Genomic DNA, 12,794 nt, shown 5'->3' on the forward strand with positions numbered 1-12,794 from the left:
CAAAAAAAAAAACATATGTAATGTGTACCCTTTGAAAATTCACACCAGAATATCTAACAAGTGGGTGGCTTGAGCCACCTATAATAAAATAATGTCACATTTCTATAGACCCCTATATCTCAAAGGGTCAGAAAATGTTTTATAATTAAATTCTGTTTATAAAATATATCTGTATGTGAGGGATACTGATACTGCCACAAAGTGTCTTGTTGTTAGACAATAATGATCTAAAAATGACCAGCCTTCATACAGCATAACATATGAGGATTGTTTTCTAATCAAGTTTACAAAAAAATAGCACTAGTGATATCACTGGACAACATGAAAGGATTCTTTTCCCCTCCACAAAACAAACTGAACAAGTAATTATCTAATATTAAAAATATATTACATTTTGTGTTTTATACAGGTATTCAGGAGGCTATAATGATCATACCTACATTATTACATTCTTCACCACCTGTTTCATACTGCCATTACTTGTGATTTTAGTATCCTATGGAAAATTGATGAGGAAACTAAGGAAGGTAGGTACAAACACTACAAAGTAATAAACAAACAAAAAGGCATAATTACACACTTATTTGGAATTTTCAGCACATAAGCACAGTTCTAAGACCACCAAACTGTGAGCAGATCCAATTTCCAGACATTGTGTGTAGTCAGCAGATTTATCATAGCTTGTTAAATAACCATTCTTCCACAGAGAAATTCATACACTGATTAGCAATCACTCTTCAAAAGTCTGATGTGTGAATCATTTATGAGTACATTCTGTAAGTTAAATATCAAAGGAGTGAAAGAACATGCGGCAGTGTGAAAACAAACAAAAAAATGGAACAAGCCAATATAGCTTTATTTACAGTTTTACTTCAAATAAGTCGAGTTCCTTCAGATTTAAACCAGGTTAAGTTAGAATCAGGTTGATAATTTCCATGTTTGGAAATGTTAAAAGCTGTGTTTTGGAATGTGACACTAGTACTTAAAAACAGCACTGCGTAACACTCTGACACACATTAGATATTTACATTAGCTTGTAGAAACTGTAAATTAAATAATACTGTGCAGCATGTAAAGTGGAAGGCAGTAAACAGAATCTGGAAGGTTCTCCAGGGACACTGGGACAGTCACAAGTCACAGACAAAAACATTTTTCAAGCCTAAGAACTATTCCAACTTCCCCAAAATAGTACACACAACAAAAAAATGAATGCTCACAAATTTGCTTTGAATATGTTAATAAGCTACTCACTATGTTTTCCACCTGCGTGGAGAATATTATTACCTCTATTTCATTAACAATGCAGACTATCATAATACTTCACCTAAGATTTAAAGAAAGCAGACTACATTGTACTGGGATTTTTTATTTAGTGTATGGATATTCAAATGCCTGCTTTTATTTATTCTCCATGTCAAAGCACATCCTGTGTGTAAAGCAAGACAGAAGAGAAAAGTTAAGGAAATGAATACCTGAGCTTTCATCCCAAAGAGAAGTTTTAATTGTCTACTGGGATAAGTTGGATAATAAACTACATGTTGTGACTTCAATGGGGCCAGGATTTCACCTTGCATATATCCAGGCAAGGCTAGCTGAAATGGCTGCACAAAGATTCATGTAGGCCTTAACCAAAATGTGTTCTCAAAGCTGGATGTTAACTGCAGAAGAAACTGTGCTTCTACTGTGCGCAGACACTCTGATGTATAAGTGGACCCTTTCAGCGAAAGAGAGAAGTAAATTGCAATGTGCTGGAACACGCACAGCATTTATGCCTGTGTTGACTTCAAAACAAGCCAAACTCTCTAAACACTGTCAATAAAGGTGATGAACCTCTACATCCAAAATCCAGTACTCTTGGTCCCACAAACAGCTTTTTAATGCAGCTGCACCTATGGGGCTGCCTTCCTTGGTGTAGCCACATAAAGAAAAAAATTGGTTGCAGGACCAAGAGAATTTTTTTTTTTAATTTTTGGATATACAGAAAAGAAAATTAAAGTGTGGAGAGAAAGACGCGTTTCCTTCAGCACATGCAGCAACTTTGATAGGCTGCCCTTCATCAGAAAACGTGCAAAAGCATGGCCAATCAGCCAGGGATTTCTCCATAGCAAAGGGGTATTCTTGTGGACTCGAAAAGGCAAAAAGAGAAACAGGAAAGAGGAGACATAAGATAGGAAAGGAAAATAACTTACTAATGAAGGATAGCAGGAACCTAAGACTCACATTCCAGGTGCTGTTCAGGATTTAGCTGAAGCCAATGGAGGGAGTGATGTTCCCTCCCTCTGGTTCGGTCTAATCAGGACAACAAAGACCCAGTAGTGTCATGGTGGATTCTGAGGTCCCAGGTGTTATCTTCAAATAAGCAATGTCCAAATCTGTGACTATACTAGGAGCCTTCAAGACCCCTTAGCATAGTTCTTTTAGTTAGGCCATTCAGTTTGTACCAGTCTTTGTCCCCAACTTTTGCTGATTTTTACCAACAATTTTATATACTGGACTGAGTTGGAGTTTTGTTACCTTTGACAGCTGAAAGTATAGGCCTCTGCATAACAGTTTGTTGATACTGGTTTAGTGTGGAAGCTCTGTAATTGCCATAGATTATACTAAATACCGCAATTAAATAAAGTAGAGAGGGACCCAAGCCTCAACATTTGGATGCTGAATGTTCCTAAATGTGGGTGCTTGCCTCTACTGATTTTGTCTGGGCCTACCTCTGTTCAGAAAAATGCTGCTCTGGGATCTCATCAGTTTCTTTCCAAACAGAGCCACTAGCAGCAGCAGCACTCCCACCTCTCAATAGTCACGTCTCTATGGGTCCAGCAGAAAGGTTTAAAAACCAGTTTGAAAGTTAAATGAGTGAACACTTTAGGAAAAGTAATTAGTGGTTTACAATAGAGATAAAGACCTTATGCTGCATTCCTTCATTTGTCAGATAAAGCACCACCGCAGGGCTCCTTATCAATTAATTGGTCAAGAGTTTAGGAAGAATACATCAATTGTCACCTGTGACAAGTCAGAGCTAGGAAGGAGGACAGGCTAATGTGAGACAAGTAGAGATGGAGCTGAGTCAAAATATTACCCAAACACAGTACTAGAAAAATACACACACACACACACACACACAGTGGAGTAACCCACAACATCTCCATTAGGATTAATGGGAAGGAGTACATGTGTGTAGACAGAGTTTATAGCTACTGTCAGGATTGCATCTATTTAGACACTTTGCACCATATCCTCATCTGTGGCTGAGAAACACTTTGCATAGCTGAAGGGAGAAAAGGTGCTTCTTTTGCATTTTCCAAGCGTTGGTGACACATCACTGAGCTTGTCTGCGGGCCCAGGTTAGAATACCCTTTGGTCTTCTGCCTGCTCTAATCTGTACCAGCTACCAGCACCTCAAAGGGGACATTCTGGAGCTAGGGGATTGCTGCAGGACACCTCAGCCATGCCATCTATGGCAGCTCTGTGCCATCTGAGAAACTTACTTAGGAGAGAACCACTGAGAACTGAATCTGCTGGGTTTATTGTCAGTTTGTGCCAGAAGAACAGTACAAAGCAGCTGAAGCATGGCCCAGAATCCAGGCCTCTATTTATATACTGCAATACTGTCACTCCCAAAAGTTATTTTGATTTTTGGGAAAATCTCATGATTTTTTTGAAAAAATCTGAATCATGTTTTCAATCCTTCTTCTGTTTTCTGAACCCCTCCGCCTATCCTGCAATGTGTGTGGGATAATTCAGTGTTGCCAACTCTCACAGATTTAGAGCCAGAGAGGTGATTTTGCCCCCTGCCACCAGCAAGAGCTCTCCCTGCAGCCTCCAACCGAGTTTGGGGCCATGTTGTGCAACTTGCTGTACAAACACAGAGTAAGGGAAAGTCCTGAAGAGTTTACAACCTAGTGCAAAGCATAGGGGTGAGTTAGTGGCGTGGGAGCTGGAACTGGGACTCACTAAACTTCTCTCATATAGGGGTCATCCAGCTTCCATTTGATAGGAACAAGATCTAATCCCTGTTGAGCTAAGCAGGATTCAAATGGGTGACCTACAAGCGAAAGGCTGCAAACCTCATTAGCAATACCCTGAGGCTCCCAGTCCCCACTAATGTTACATGTTCAAGAATGAGGCTGACTTTCTGGAGGGATAAGTTTATGAAATCAATTTCTGACCTTTTTTGGAGTTTATACAGGCAGGGTCCTCTGCTCTCTGGGAACACAGGCAAAATCTCTCACACATTTGGCTTACCAAACTAAACAGGAACAAGGTATTCTTGAGTGTCCACACATGGAGTTAATCAGGAATAACTTCAGGTATAGGCAAGCCCTTGTCAATGTCAAATACACTCTGAATCTACCACACTGTTCTTAAAGGGACAGCTCCCATTAACCGCAATAAAAACACTAAACATGCAACCACAAAACCAACATTAGCACAACATCCAAATTCACTTCTAAATACTTCCCACTGTCCACTCCTTGGGCTAACTATTACACATACAGGTATAAATTTTTCACCTCCACACACACATCATCAGGGTTTGAACTCACAGCTGTCAGCTCCATAACACCAATCGCACCCATTCCAGTTACAGGAGTAATGAATAAATAGATGAATGCTATTTTCATCTGTAGGAGAGAGAGAGGAAACATGCCACACATATTGAGAGTGGGTTAAACAAGTATTTGAGAGACAGCAGTAGAATACTGAGGGAGCGGGTTGTAGCTCTTCTCTTCTTCTCATAGCATGCCTCTTGTCTGGGGGCTACAGAGCACACCCTTTCTCCACCCTTCCTCTCTCTCTCCTACCACCTTTTCATCTGTTTTCTCTCCCTCTCTCTCACTCCATTTCCTTGAGCACCCGCCGCTCCACCTTTTCCTGCATCTCCTTTCCCTGTCTCTTTCTGCCTCCCTTTCTTCTTTCAGTTCGCAGAAATGTTGGGGAGTGTAGCAGGGAAATGGGATGGAGAAGGGAAGAGAAGAAGATCCAGAAAGGGAGAAGTGATTTAGGATCACTGCCAGAGTTGTTGACGTTTGTGAAAGGATTGCTACGGGATGGAGGGAGTGGGAGAACCGCTGCTTGTTTTTTTCCATTTAAACTCCTGCAAGTAACTTCGTCAAAACACTGTCCTGGGCATGTTTGACATGTTTGCCTCTATAGTTCTACTACGTGTTTCAAGCATCCTTTGGTGAACCCAGGCTAATGCTGTGCTGTTCTCCTTTGATGCTCTCTTAATCTGTCTGCTTTCACTACTGTATTTCTGCATTTACCCATCCTAAGAGAAAGTTATTGGTATCTTCTTGAGAAAATCTGGAGAGTGCCTAGGTAACTGGTGTTCTTATGGGCTATATTCAAAGAAACCTGACAAGAATTCCTACTGATCTCATTTGAGTAAGAGAGTTCACAGCAGATCATTTAAATGTATATTAAATATTTTGTCTTAATGTGATATGAGGTACCTAATCAATTTAATAAAAAACACTGGATCTGTTACCCATCCCCAAAAGTTCTGACTCTGATCAGAGTTCTTGCAATAACCCACACTCATAAATTACTGTATCAAGATTTTTGCCTCATTTACTTGTCTTTTGATTTTAAGTAGACATTTGAGGTGGGAAAATCAAATCTCAGACCTGATGTATTGATGGCAGTATTGCAACATGGTATATTTTATGTCATGACATTGCACTGCACATTGTGTCATAAGCATCAGCAGACCATTCCATATCCTCTTAAACATACTGTTATTGCCTTCTGCCCCTACTCTCCCTTGCAAGAATCACCACATGAAAAAAATAGGGCTGGCTTCTCCAACCTGCACCTTAGGGGTAGGTTCCCAGAGTGCAGGGCTCTTTTTCATTGGCTTCTTCCCCATGCAGCTTGTTCTCCAGTGTGAGCATGGCTACCTATACTCCAGGAAGTACAGACTTCTCTTGGTTGACATCACATGATGCTGCTGCCCCATGATACAATATGACACCATGCAATACACATCTGTTGAACTCAAACCTGGGACTTTGGAAATGCATTTGCAAATATCCCCAAACTGTTGGTCTTGTCCTAGTTGACACCATAGTCAGAATGAATTAGCTCTGCCCTGGAATCAAGTGAACAATTTTTTGTATTGGAGATGGGCCTTACCTGCAAAGATCCTTCCTTGGTTGAATCCTTCACAAAATTTAGTGGTGCTAGGAACCGGGGTTTTGGGTTGAGTCCCTTTCTATTTTGTGAAATAATTAAATAATTTCAGGAAATAATTAAAAGGAGACTTTGAAAACTGCCCAGTACAGTGTAAGAAAAAGGCTAAATGTCTTTGAGCTCTTGTGGGCTGGCTCGTACGCAGCTGAGACATCTTAGCTGTGTGGGGACAGCTGGCAGAACTTTATGGAGTCTATAAAATATGTTACAGCTTCATTTTTCTTTGATTTTGGGCTGAACTCCATTCTCTGTCTGGTTAGTTAGTCAGTACATTCAACACATACAGTACTCAGAATGCAGCTAGACTTTCCATTCTGAACATACTGTTTGTCTTTCAGAGGAAAACCCAATCCTTTAAAAACAAACAAACCTCAATAAAGAAAAAAATCAGAACATCTCTCAAAACAAAATTTTCTCTCACTTGAGTTCTTAACCTTACTTAATTTGGCCTTACATAACAGATCTGGCTAGAAAACAAACTCCTTTTGTAAAACCCAGTATATATCTATTTTATTTAGGGATTTAGGTTTTCAGTTTAAAACAAAAAATAGCTGAGAAAACAACATTGATTGTGACTATTCAAGAATCTGTTTTTTAAAAATATGAATTACTGAACACAACTACCAAATAGTAAGAAGCAAGGTTCCTCCCTAGGTCCTCTAGTGGTTTCACTCCTTAGCACTTCCTCTTATTCTCTGTAGTTCACTTCTTGGTAATGCATAAGAGCAATGTTTACGCTTGGTGTGTGCATGTATAGGTGTGGCTACACACAGAGTGCAGCACAGAATACAATCAACGATAGCTTTTATGATTATTTGTAAAAGTGCTACATCTTTCTAATTAAACAAATGATACTTGTTCAAATGCAGGCTGTCACAGTTCAAATCAAACCATAAAAATGGATTTTTCTAACAAGTTATAAGGTACTAAAATAGCCAACATAAACAGATATGAGTAAAAATAGGAATTGAGAATCAGAATTCCTAATTCCTTCTAGAAATCTGACTTGTTTGGGAAGCGGTGAAGGAATTTAAATAACTTAATCCTTTAATCATCTGTTTCCATCAGTTTCAAATGTGTATACTGCTCTTCTTTATTTCCTTTCCTAAACTGTTACTAACAACTAAACAACTCTAGTGTTCCTCTCCAGAGGTGACTGCATTTCAAATATGAGTGAAGTGATTCCTATGTACGGGTACCACGCATGCCTGGTGTGGCACTTTGCCCGCTTCTAGTGGCACTTAGACCAGCTAGAAATAGATGAGTTTGCTATAACCTTGGCTAAGAGAGATGTGTTTTTTAGCTGATGCAGTAGGGGCTCATGCGTTAAGTTCCAGAGGTCCCACGTTTGATCCCAGCTGATGACGACCAGGATCTGTCAGCATTAAATATGTACATATGAAAGGTACCATATAAATGTCATAGGCTCTTTAGGACAGGACCCGTCTTTTTGTTCTGTGTTTATACAATGCCTACCACTAGTCTGCCTAGACAATAACACAACACAAATAAATTAATACTATTTAAGATGTATTATTATTACCATCCCAAGTATTCTTAAATGCTATAGTTTTAACTTATTTCACTCTTTCTTTCTATGCTTGACACAAACAGCCATCATTTCAAATACATCAGTTATCACAGAATGCTTCTATTCCTGCTAACTGTGGGATTCCAAATTCACTACTCAGACTTTTCAACATTAGAACTAAATAATTTGGAGTCTTATGTAAAATCATAATGCCACAGAGCCACTTTATTAAGGAAAACACATTATTGTAATCAAGCAATCAGTTTCAGGTATGTATTCCAGGGAAAGGGGTAATAGAAATAAACCAACCTCTTTTCATACTAGATTTTATAATTAAAACAGCAAAATCATCCCTGCTAAGTCAAGAGTAAATGCAATCAAACCAGGTGGAAAACATATACTGCAAAACTTAAAGCATTCCCCATTGGGAGTTAGGTGCCTAGGTGCTTTTTAAAATCCCATTAGGTGCCATCTGCATCTTTAGGAGCCTAAATACCTTTAAAACTCTGGCCCTAAATGCCCAAGGAACAGTGGAAAATGTAGGGCTTTAACAATTCAGCTGAATCGACTTTGTCACATGCCATCATTTCGCTTTCCTCAGGCTGCCCAGCATGATACTCGGTAAGCAAAGATATAAGCCCCTAACAAAGTAGAAGTTCTTTCATTTATTATTCACTAGGCTCCAGGGTTCGCAAGTTTGGAGTTAGCACACTTTACATATTAATTATTTAACAACTCACGGGTTCACTACGGTACTCTAGAAAAAGCAATGAAACAGCATAGAGAATACGTGTGTAATGTTATCCGCTCAAGTTCTTTTTATTCCAACTCACCCAGACTGTAAATATCCCTCAACATCCTATCTCAAATAAATAAATAAATCTAAACAGCCCAAGTGCTCTTTGCAGGAGGACAACTTCCACCTAAGTATCATATATGCTGTCTTAATCCTGCTGTACTCAGTTCATAGCGTTTCTTCCCTACTCTCTGGTGATGAAGCACATGCAGCAGCAGAGAACCTGATGTCCACTTCTGGCATCTCTGCAGATCTCCCATGGTGAGTAGGTAGGCACATGTACAACTACAATAAGGATAATTCTTGTTAACATTACTATTGCACTTCTATCTGTCTCCAAAGCACTCTGCAAAATTAGCATCATATTCAGGCACTGCATATCTGCTATTTGACTCACCATGGTCTCCTTTTTTCCAGGTGCAAACTATACCGGGTGCAAGTCAGGTTTAAAATGGTTTAAATTTCCATGTGCAAAGTTGCACTACTTTAACTAACTAAGTTTAACATCACACCTTTAGTTAAACTGGCACAACTTCTGTGTTTAGACCTCCAGGATCAGGATCATAAAAGTGAGGGAAAAGAAGTTTGAAATTGATGAAGCTGGTGAAGGAGCTCATAAGGAGCGGTGCTTGATTGGACTGATAGGCAAAGAGGATGATTTTGTAGATTTGATAATAGCTTTAAGACTGGCTAAATCCTGGGGGAAGAGGGTGTTGCATTTACCTTTATTTGTCATGGAATTGTGTTTGCTTGTGTAGTTTCCTGTTTATTGGTTAAAAAGAAAAAAGGTTCTGCTTAAAAGACTAGATATTTGAGAAGGATAGGACTACTGCTTCCAGCAATGTTGATAAGAATATAAAATAAATTATATATATTTATATAAAATCTAAAAAGTATACTTAAATATAAAGTCAGTTGTGTTTGCATCTTTAAGAGATTTTGTGCCAGATCTTCAGCTGAGATAAGTTGCTGTATCTCTGTTGAAGTCAGTGGAGCTATGCTGATTTATACGAGCTGAGGATGTGCCCCTTCTTTCTATTTCATACCTTTAGAGTAATCAGTTTTATAAATTCTACAGGTCACGTTTAGCCACTTGAATTTATGCTACCAGCTCTCAATTTAACTTCATAAGTGTATGGCCTTGCATTCTGAACACAGGGCCAAATCCTATTCACTTTGCCCGTGACTGTAGTCAATGGGATTAAGTGTTCTGCTGGGACTGTGTTTGAGGAAGACAAGTAGAATTTGACCCTGAGATCGTAAAATGCAAGAGTTAGTGCTATTACTTTGTAATCTGAGATATTTGGGTCCTTTAGAAACCCAAAACTTTAATAATGATACTTGTGATTCACATCACTCCTGAGTGAACCTCACATTAATGATCTAGTTAGTAACAGCAAGCTTACAACTTGTCTTCAAAAAAACAGCTATTTCTTGTGATGATGAGAAGTCTATTTCTTGCGATGATGACAAGTCTTACTAGATCCACATCCTTGTTTCGTATTGTTGACTAATACACGCTGGCTATACATATATATTATACCAATAATATTACCCGCAATATATAGTCCAAGCATTTAAATCTACACGTTATTAAGCATGAAGTATAGCAGTTATTTAGCCCAAATTGGCCTGTACCGTTCTTATAATTCTGTACACTTATGCTAAGTATCCCATAACACCTTGCATTAGCTGAAGTAAGCCTTGACTTGAGTAGATAGGAAAACAGTCAGGATCAGGGTATGTGATTATTTCCTCATAGCAACAGGAAAGGAGTTACCCACATAAAACTATGAGGTGTTTTCATGTCCCACATGCTCAGAACAAAGATAAGGGCACCTCATGACCTGGAATGCACGGGTTCAGAACAAAGGGGTACATCATGGTATCGGAAACAAACAAGGTAAAAAAGCAGATTAATTGAATCCAGTTTCAGGTGACGTATATAGTACTTTTTACTGGTAAACAGGTAGGGTATAAAAGATGGTTTTAGGAATGTAACTTCAGGGAGCACACCTTCTGCATAAGGTGAATGTAACACTGCTCTTCGGAAACTGGTATCGTATAGAATCTTTTTCCTGTACTATATTAATAAACCTGACTGAAATTGGTTTTTGGTTTGTTGAGGATATTTCATAACAAAATAACAAACCAAAGTAATTGACTACACACTTCATCAACATTGTTTTCTACCAAGTTTTCTGGAATCTTATATGTTTTTCTTTAAAGGTTTCAGATACTCAAGGCAGATTGGGGACCACAAGGAAACCTGAAAAACAAGTCACTCGAATGGTTATTATTATGATCCTTGCATTTCTAATCTGCTGGTCTCCATATGCAGCCTTTTCCATTCTTGTCACTGCATGTCCTTCCATTGAGCTGGATCCCCGTCTGGCCGCAATCCCAGCTTTCTTTTCCAAAACAGCTACAGTTTATAATCCGATTATTTATGTCTTTATGAACAAACAGGTACCGTATGCCTTCAATACTTATATTTTGTTATTTTGTTTGACTCACTCCTGAGTGAATGGTGGTGTTTCAATAATTAATGTTATCTACCTACATATTAATTAATTTAGCTAAATATTCCTCCACTTTACATTACATATAATTCAGAATTAAAATGATAACCCACTATTTATGTCCGTCTACTGTATATTATATATTGTAGACTCAAATTTTAGGACAGAGACCCTGAGCTTACTGGTCTCTGGGCACTGCTGCAATATAAATGTTAAGTAATTAGTAGTAGCAGTTTTCTAGAAGTTAGAATGGAAAAATACACCCCGCTGAATTACTGTGGTTCCTTACTAAAAGTTCAGTTTTCAACACTCTCCTATTCCATTTATGTCATTTTGTGGGCATTGCAACATTGGTGATGTTGTAAGGTGTGTACATGGAGGGGCAATGTTGGGGTGTGTTTGATTAATTTGTGAGAAGAGGAATATGTGAGTGTGTGGTTGTGGAGGAGGGGGGAAAATGTTGCTATGTGTTGATTTTTGGCGGGGGGGAGGGGAATTGGCTGCATGGGAAGTATCAGGCACTGAAGGAGGATTGACTAGGGGAAGAAATCTGAATGATAGATGCTTATGCTGGTAAGAGACACAGTAAAAAGAAACTCAGTGGAATGGAATGATTTATGGGATGAACAGTAGCTGGTCGTGGTATTAAAATCAAAGTGCAGTGTATATTATAATAAAATAAAAAGGACAAGAACACTTGAAATTAAAGTTGTATTTAGCTGAGATAATGAAAGAGCAGCCAATGCATTTACTGGCACTCATGACGCTACTGCACAGAGAGGAGCAGTCACTCCCTTCACATCCTATAGATGCATAGACTAGGCTTCTAGTGTGGGCGGGAGTATGATGATGTCACCGGACTTGTGCATGTGAACAGGAAGTACCAGGATATATAAACAAGCCTTCTTAATCTGCCTAGAAATTAGCCTATGGAAACAAGATGTGAAACTGGAGAAATGACAGATCTTATTAGACAACCAATTCCACGCGGAGGTTTCTAAGGGGCTGTTAGCTTAATTCAGGGATAAATGATTTTTTTAAAATATAATTTTCTAGTTGACTGTATCCCTTTAAAGCATTGTTATTTCTTGGCATGACAGCAATTTGTTGTGTCAGATGTAAACCTAACCATGTTATGGAGATGACAGCTATTTCCATACATTCCCAGTCCTGAAATGTTGATTCATGCGAGTATTTCCAAGTGTTTTCAGGCAAAATACAAACAGCCTCAAAGAGATATTTTAGGCTTCATAGTAAGGTTTTTGGTTTTGGTTTTTTTTAAATTAATTTAATCTCCTTTATTTTAAAATTCTAGTTCAGGAGATGTCTCGTTCAGCTGTTCGGATGCAGTGACAGAGGGATCGCGGAATCCAACATGAATCCAACTTTGGAGAGAGTGGTGCTAAACCAGGGCAAAGGTGATGGTGAGATGTCCACAATAGCAGCACACATCACCATTGCAAACAGAAGAAATGAGGATGAACAGAGGAGCTGCCATTCTTTTGCTCAGCTGACAGTTTCAGAAAACAAAGTCTGTCCGATGTAAACAGAACAAGTTTCAAGATGAGTTATTCAGCACCATAGAATGTTCCCTTGTTATCAGCTGTTCATACGAACAGCAAGGTTGTCACCAAGATTGTTAGGGCCCATAGTCCAGCAGAAATTTGCCTCTGAGCTTGCTGTATACTCTGCTCTGCATGCTCCTTGTATTCTGAGGGTGAAGTACCACCATTCTAAGTGACAGTGGAAAGCC

At 38.9% G+C, this 12,794-nt stretch overlaps 1 protein-coding gene and 1 long non-coding RNA gene across 2 annotated transcripts in view; one reads left to right on the forward strand and one right to left on the reverse strand.

Annotated features, from left to right (window-relative positions):
* LOC137143599 (uncharacterized) overlaps nt 1-4,225 on the reverse strand; it is a 26,243-nt gene extending 22,018 nt beyond the window's left edge. Inside the window, exon 1 of the long non-coding RNA XR_010917216.1 lies at nt 4,167-4,225. This is a non-coding gene — a long non-coding RNA (uncharacterized lncRNA). The remainder of the gene's footprint in view (nt 1-4,166) is intronic.
* Nucleotides 1-12,587, forward strand: part of LOC137143598 (opsin-VA-like) — a 21,983-nt gene extending 9,396 nt beyond the window's left edge. Inside the window, exons 3-5 of the mRNA XM_067533450.1 lie at nt 410-527; nt 10,749-10,988; nt 12,357-12,587. Of these exons, the coding sequence (XP_067389551.1) occupies nt 410-527; nt 10,749-10,988; nt 12,357-12,587 (589 nt within the window). The remainder of the gene's footprint in view (nt 1-409; nt 528-10,748; nt 10,989-12,356) is intronic.
* Nucleotides 12,588-12,794: the final 207 nt, after the last annotated feature.

The sequence above is a fragment of the Emydura macquarii genome, unplaced genomic scaffold (assembly GCF_026122565.2).
Source record: "Emydura macquarii macquarii isolate MOO-44397 ecotype Brisbane River unplaced genomic scaffold, CSIRO-AGI_Emac_v2 contig_3343, whole genome shotgun sequence".
In the NCBI taxonomy this organism is placed as follows: domain Eukaryota; kingdom Metazoa; phylum Chordata; order Testudines; family Chelidae; genus Emydura; species Emydura macquarii.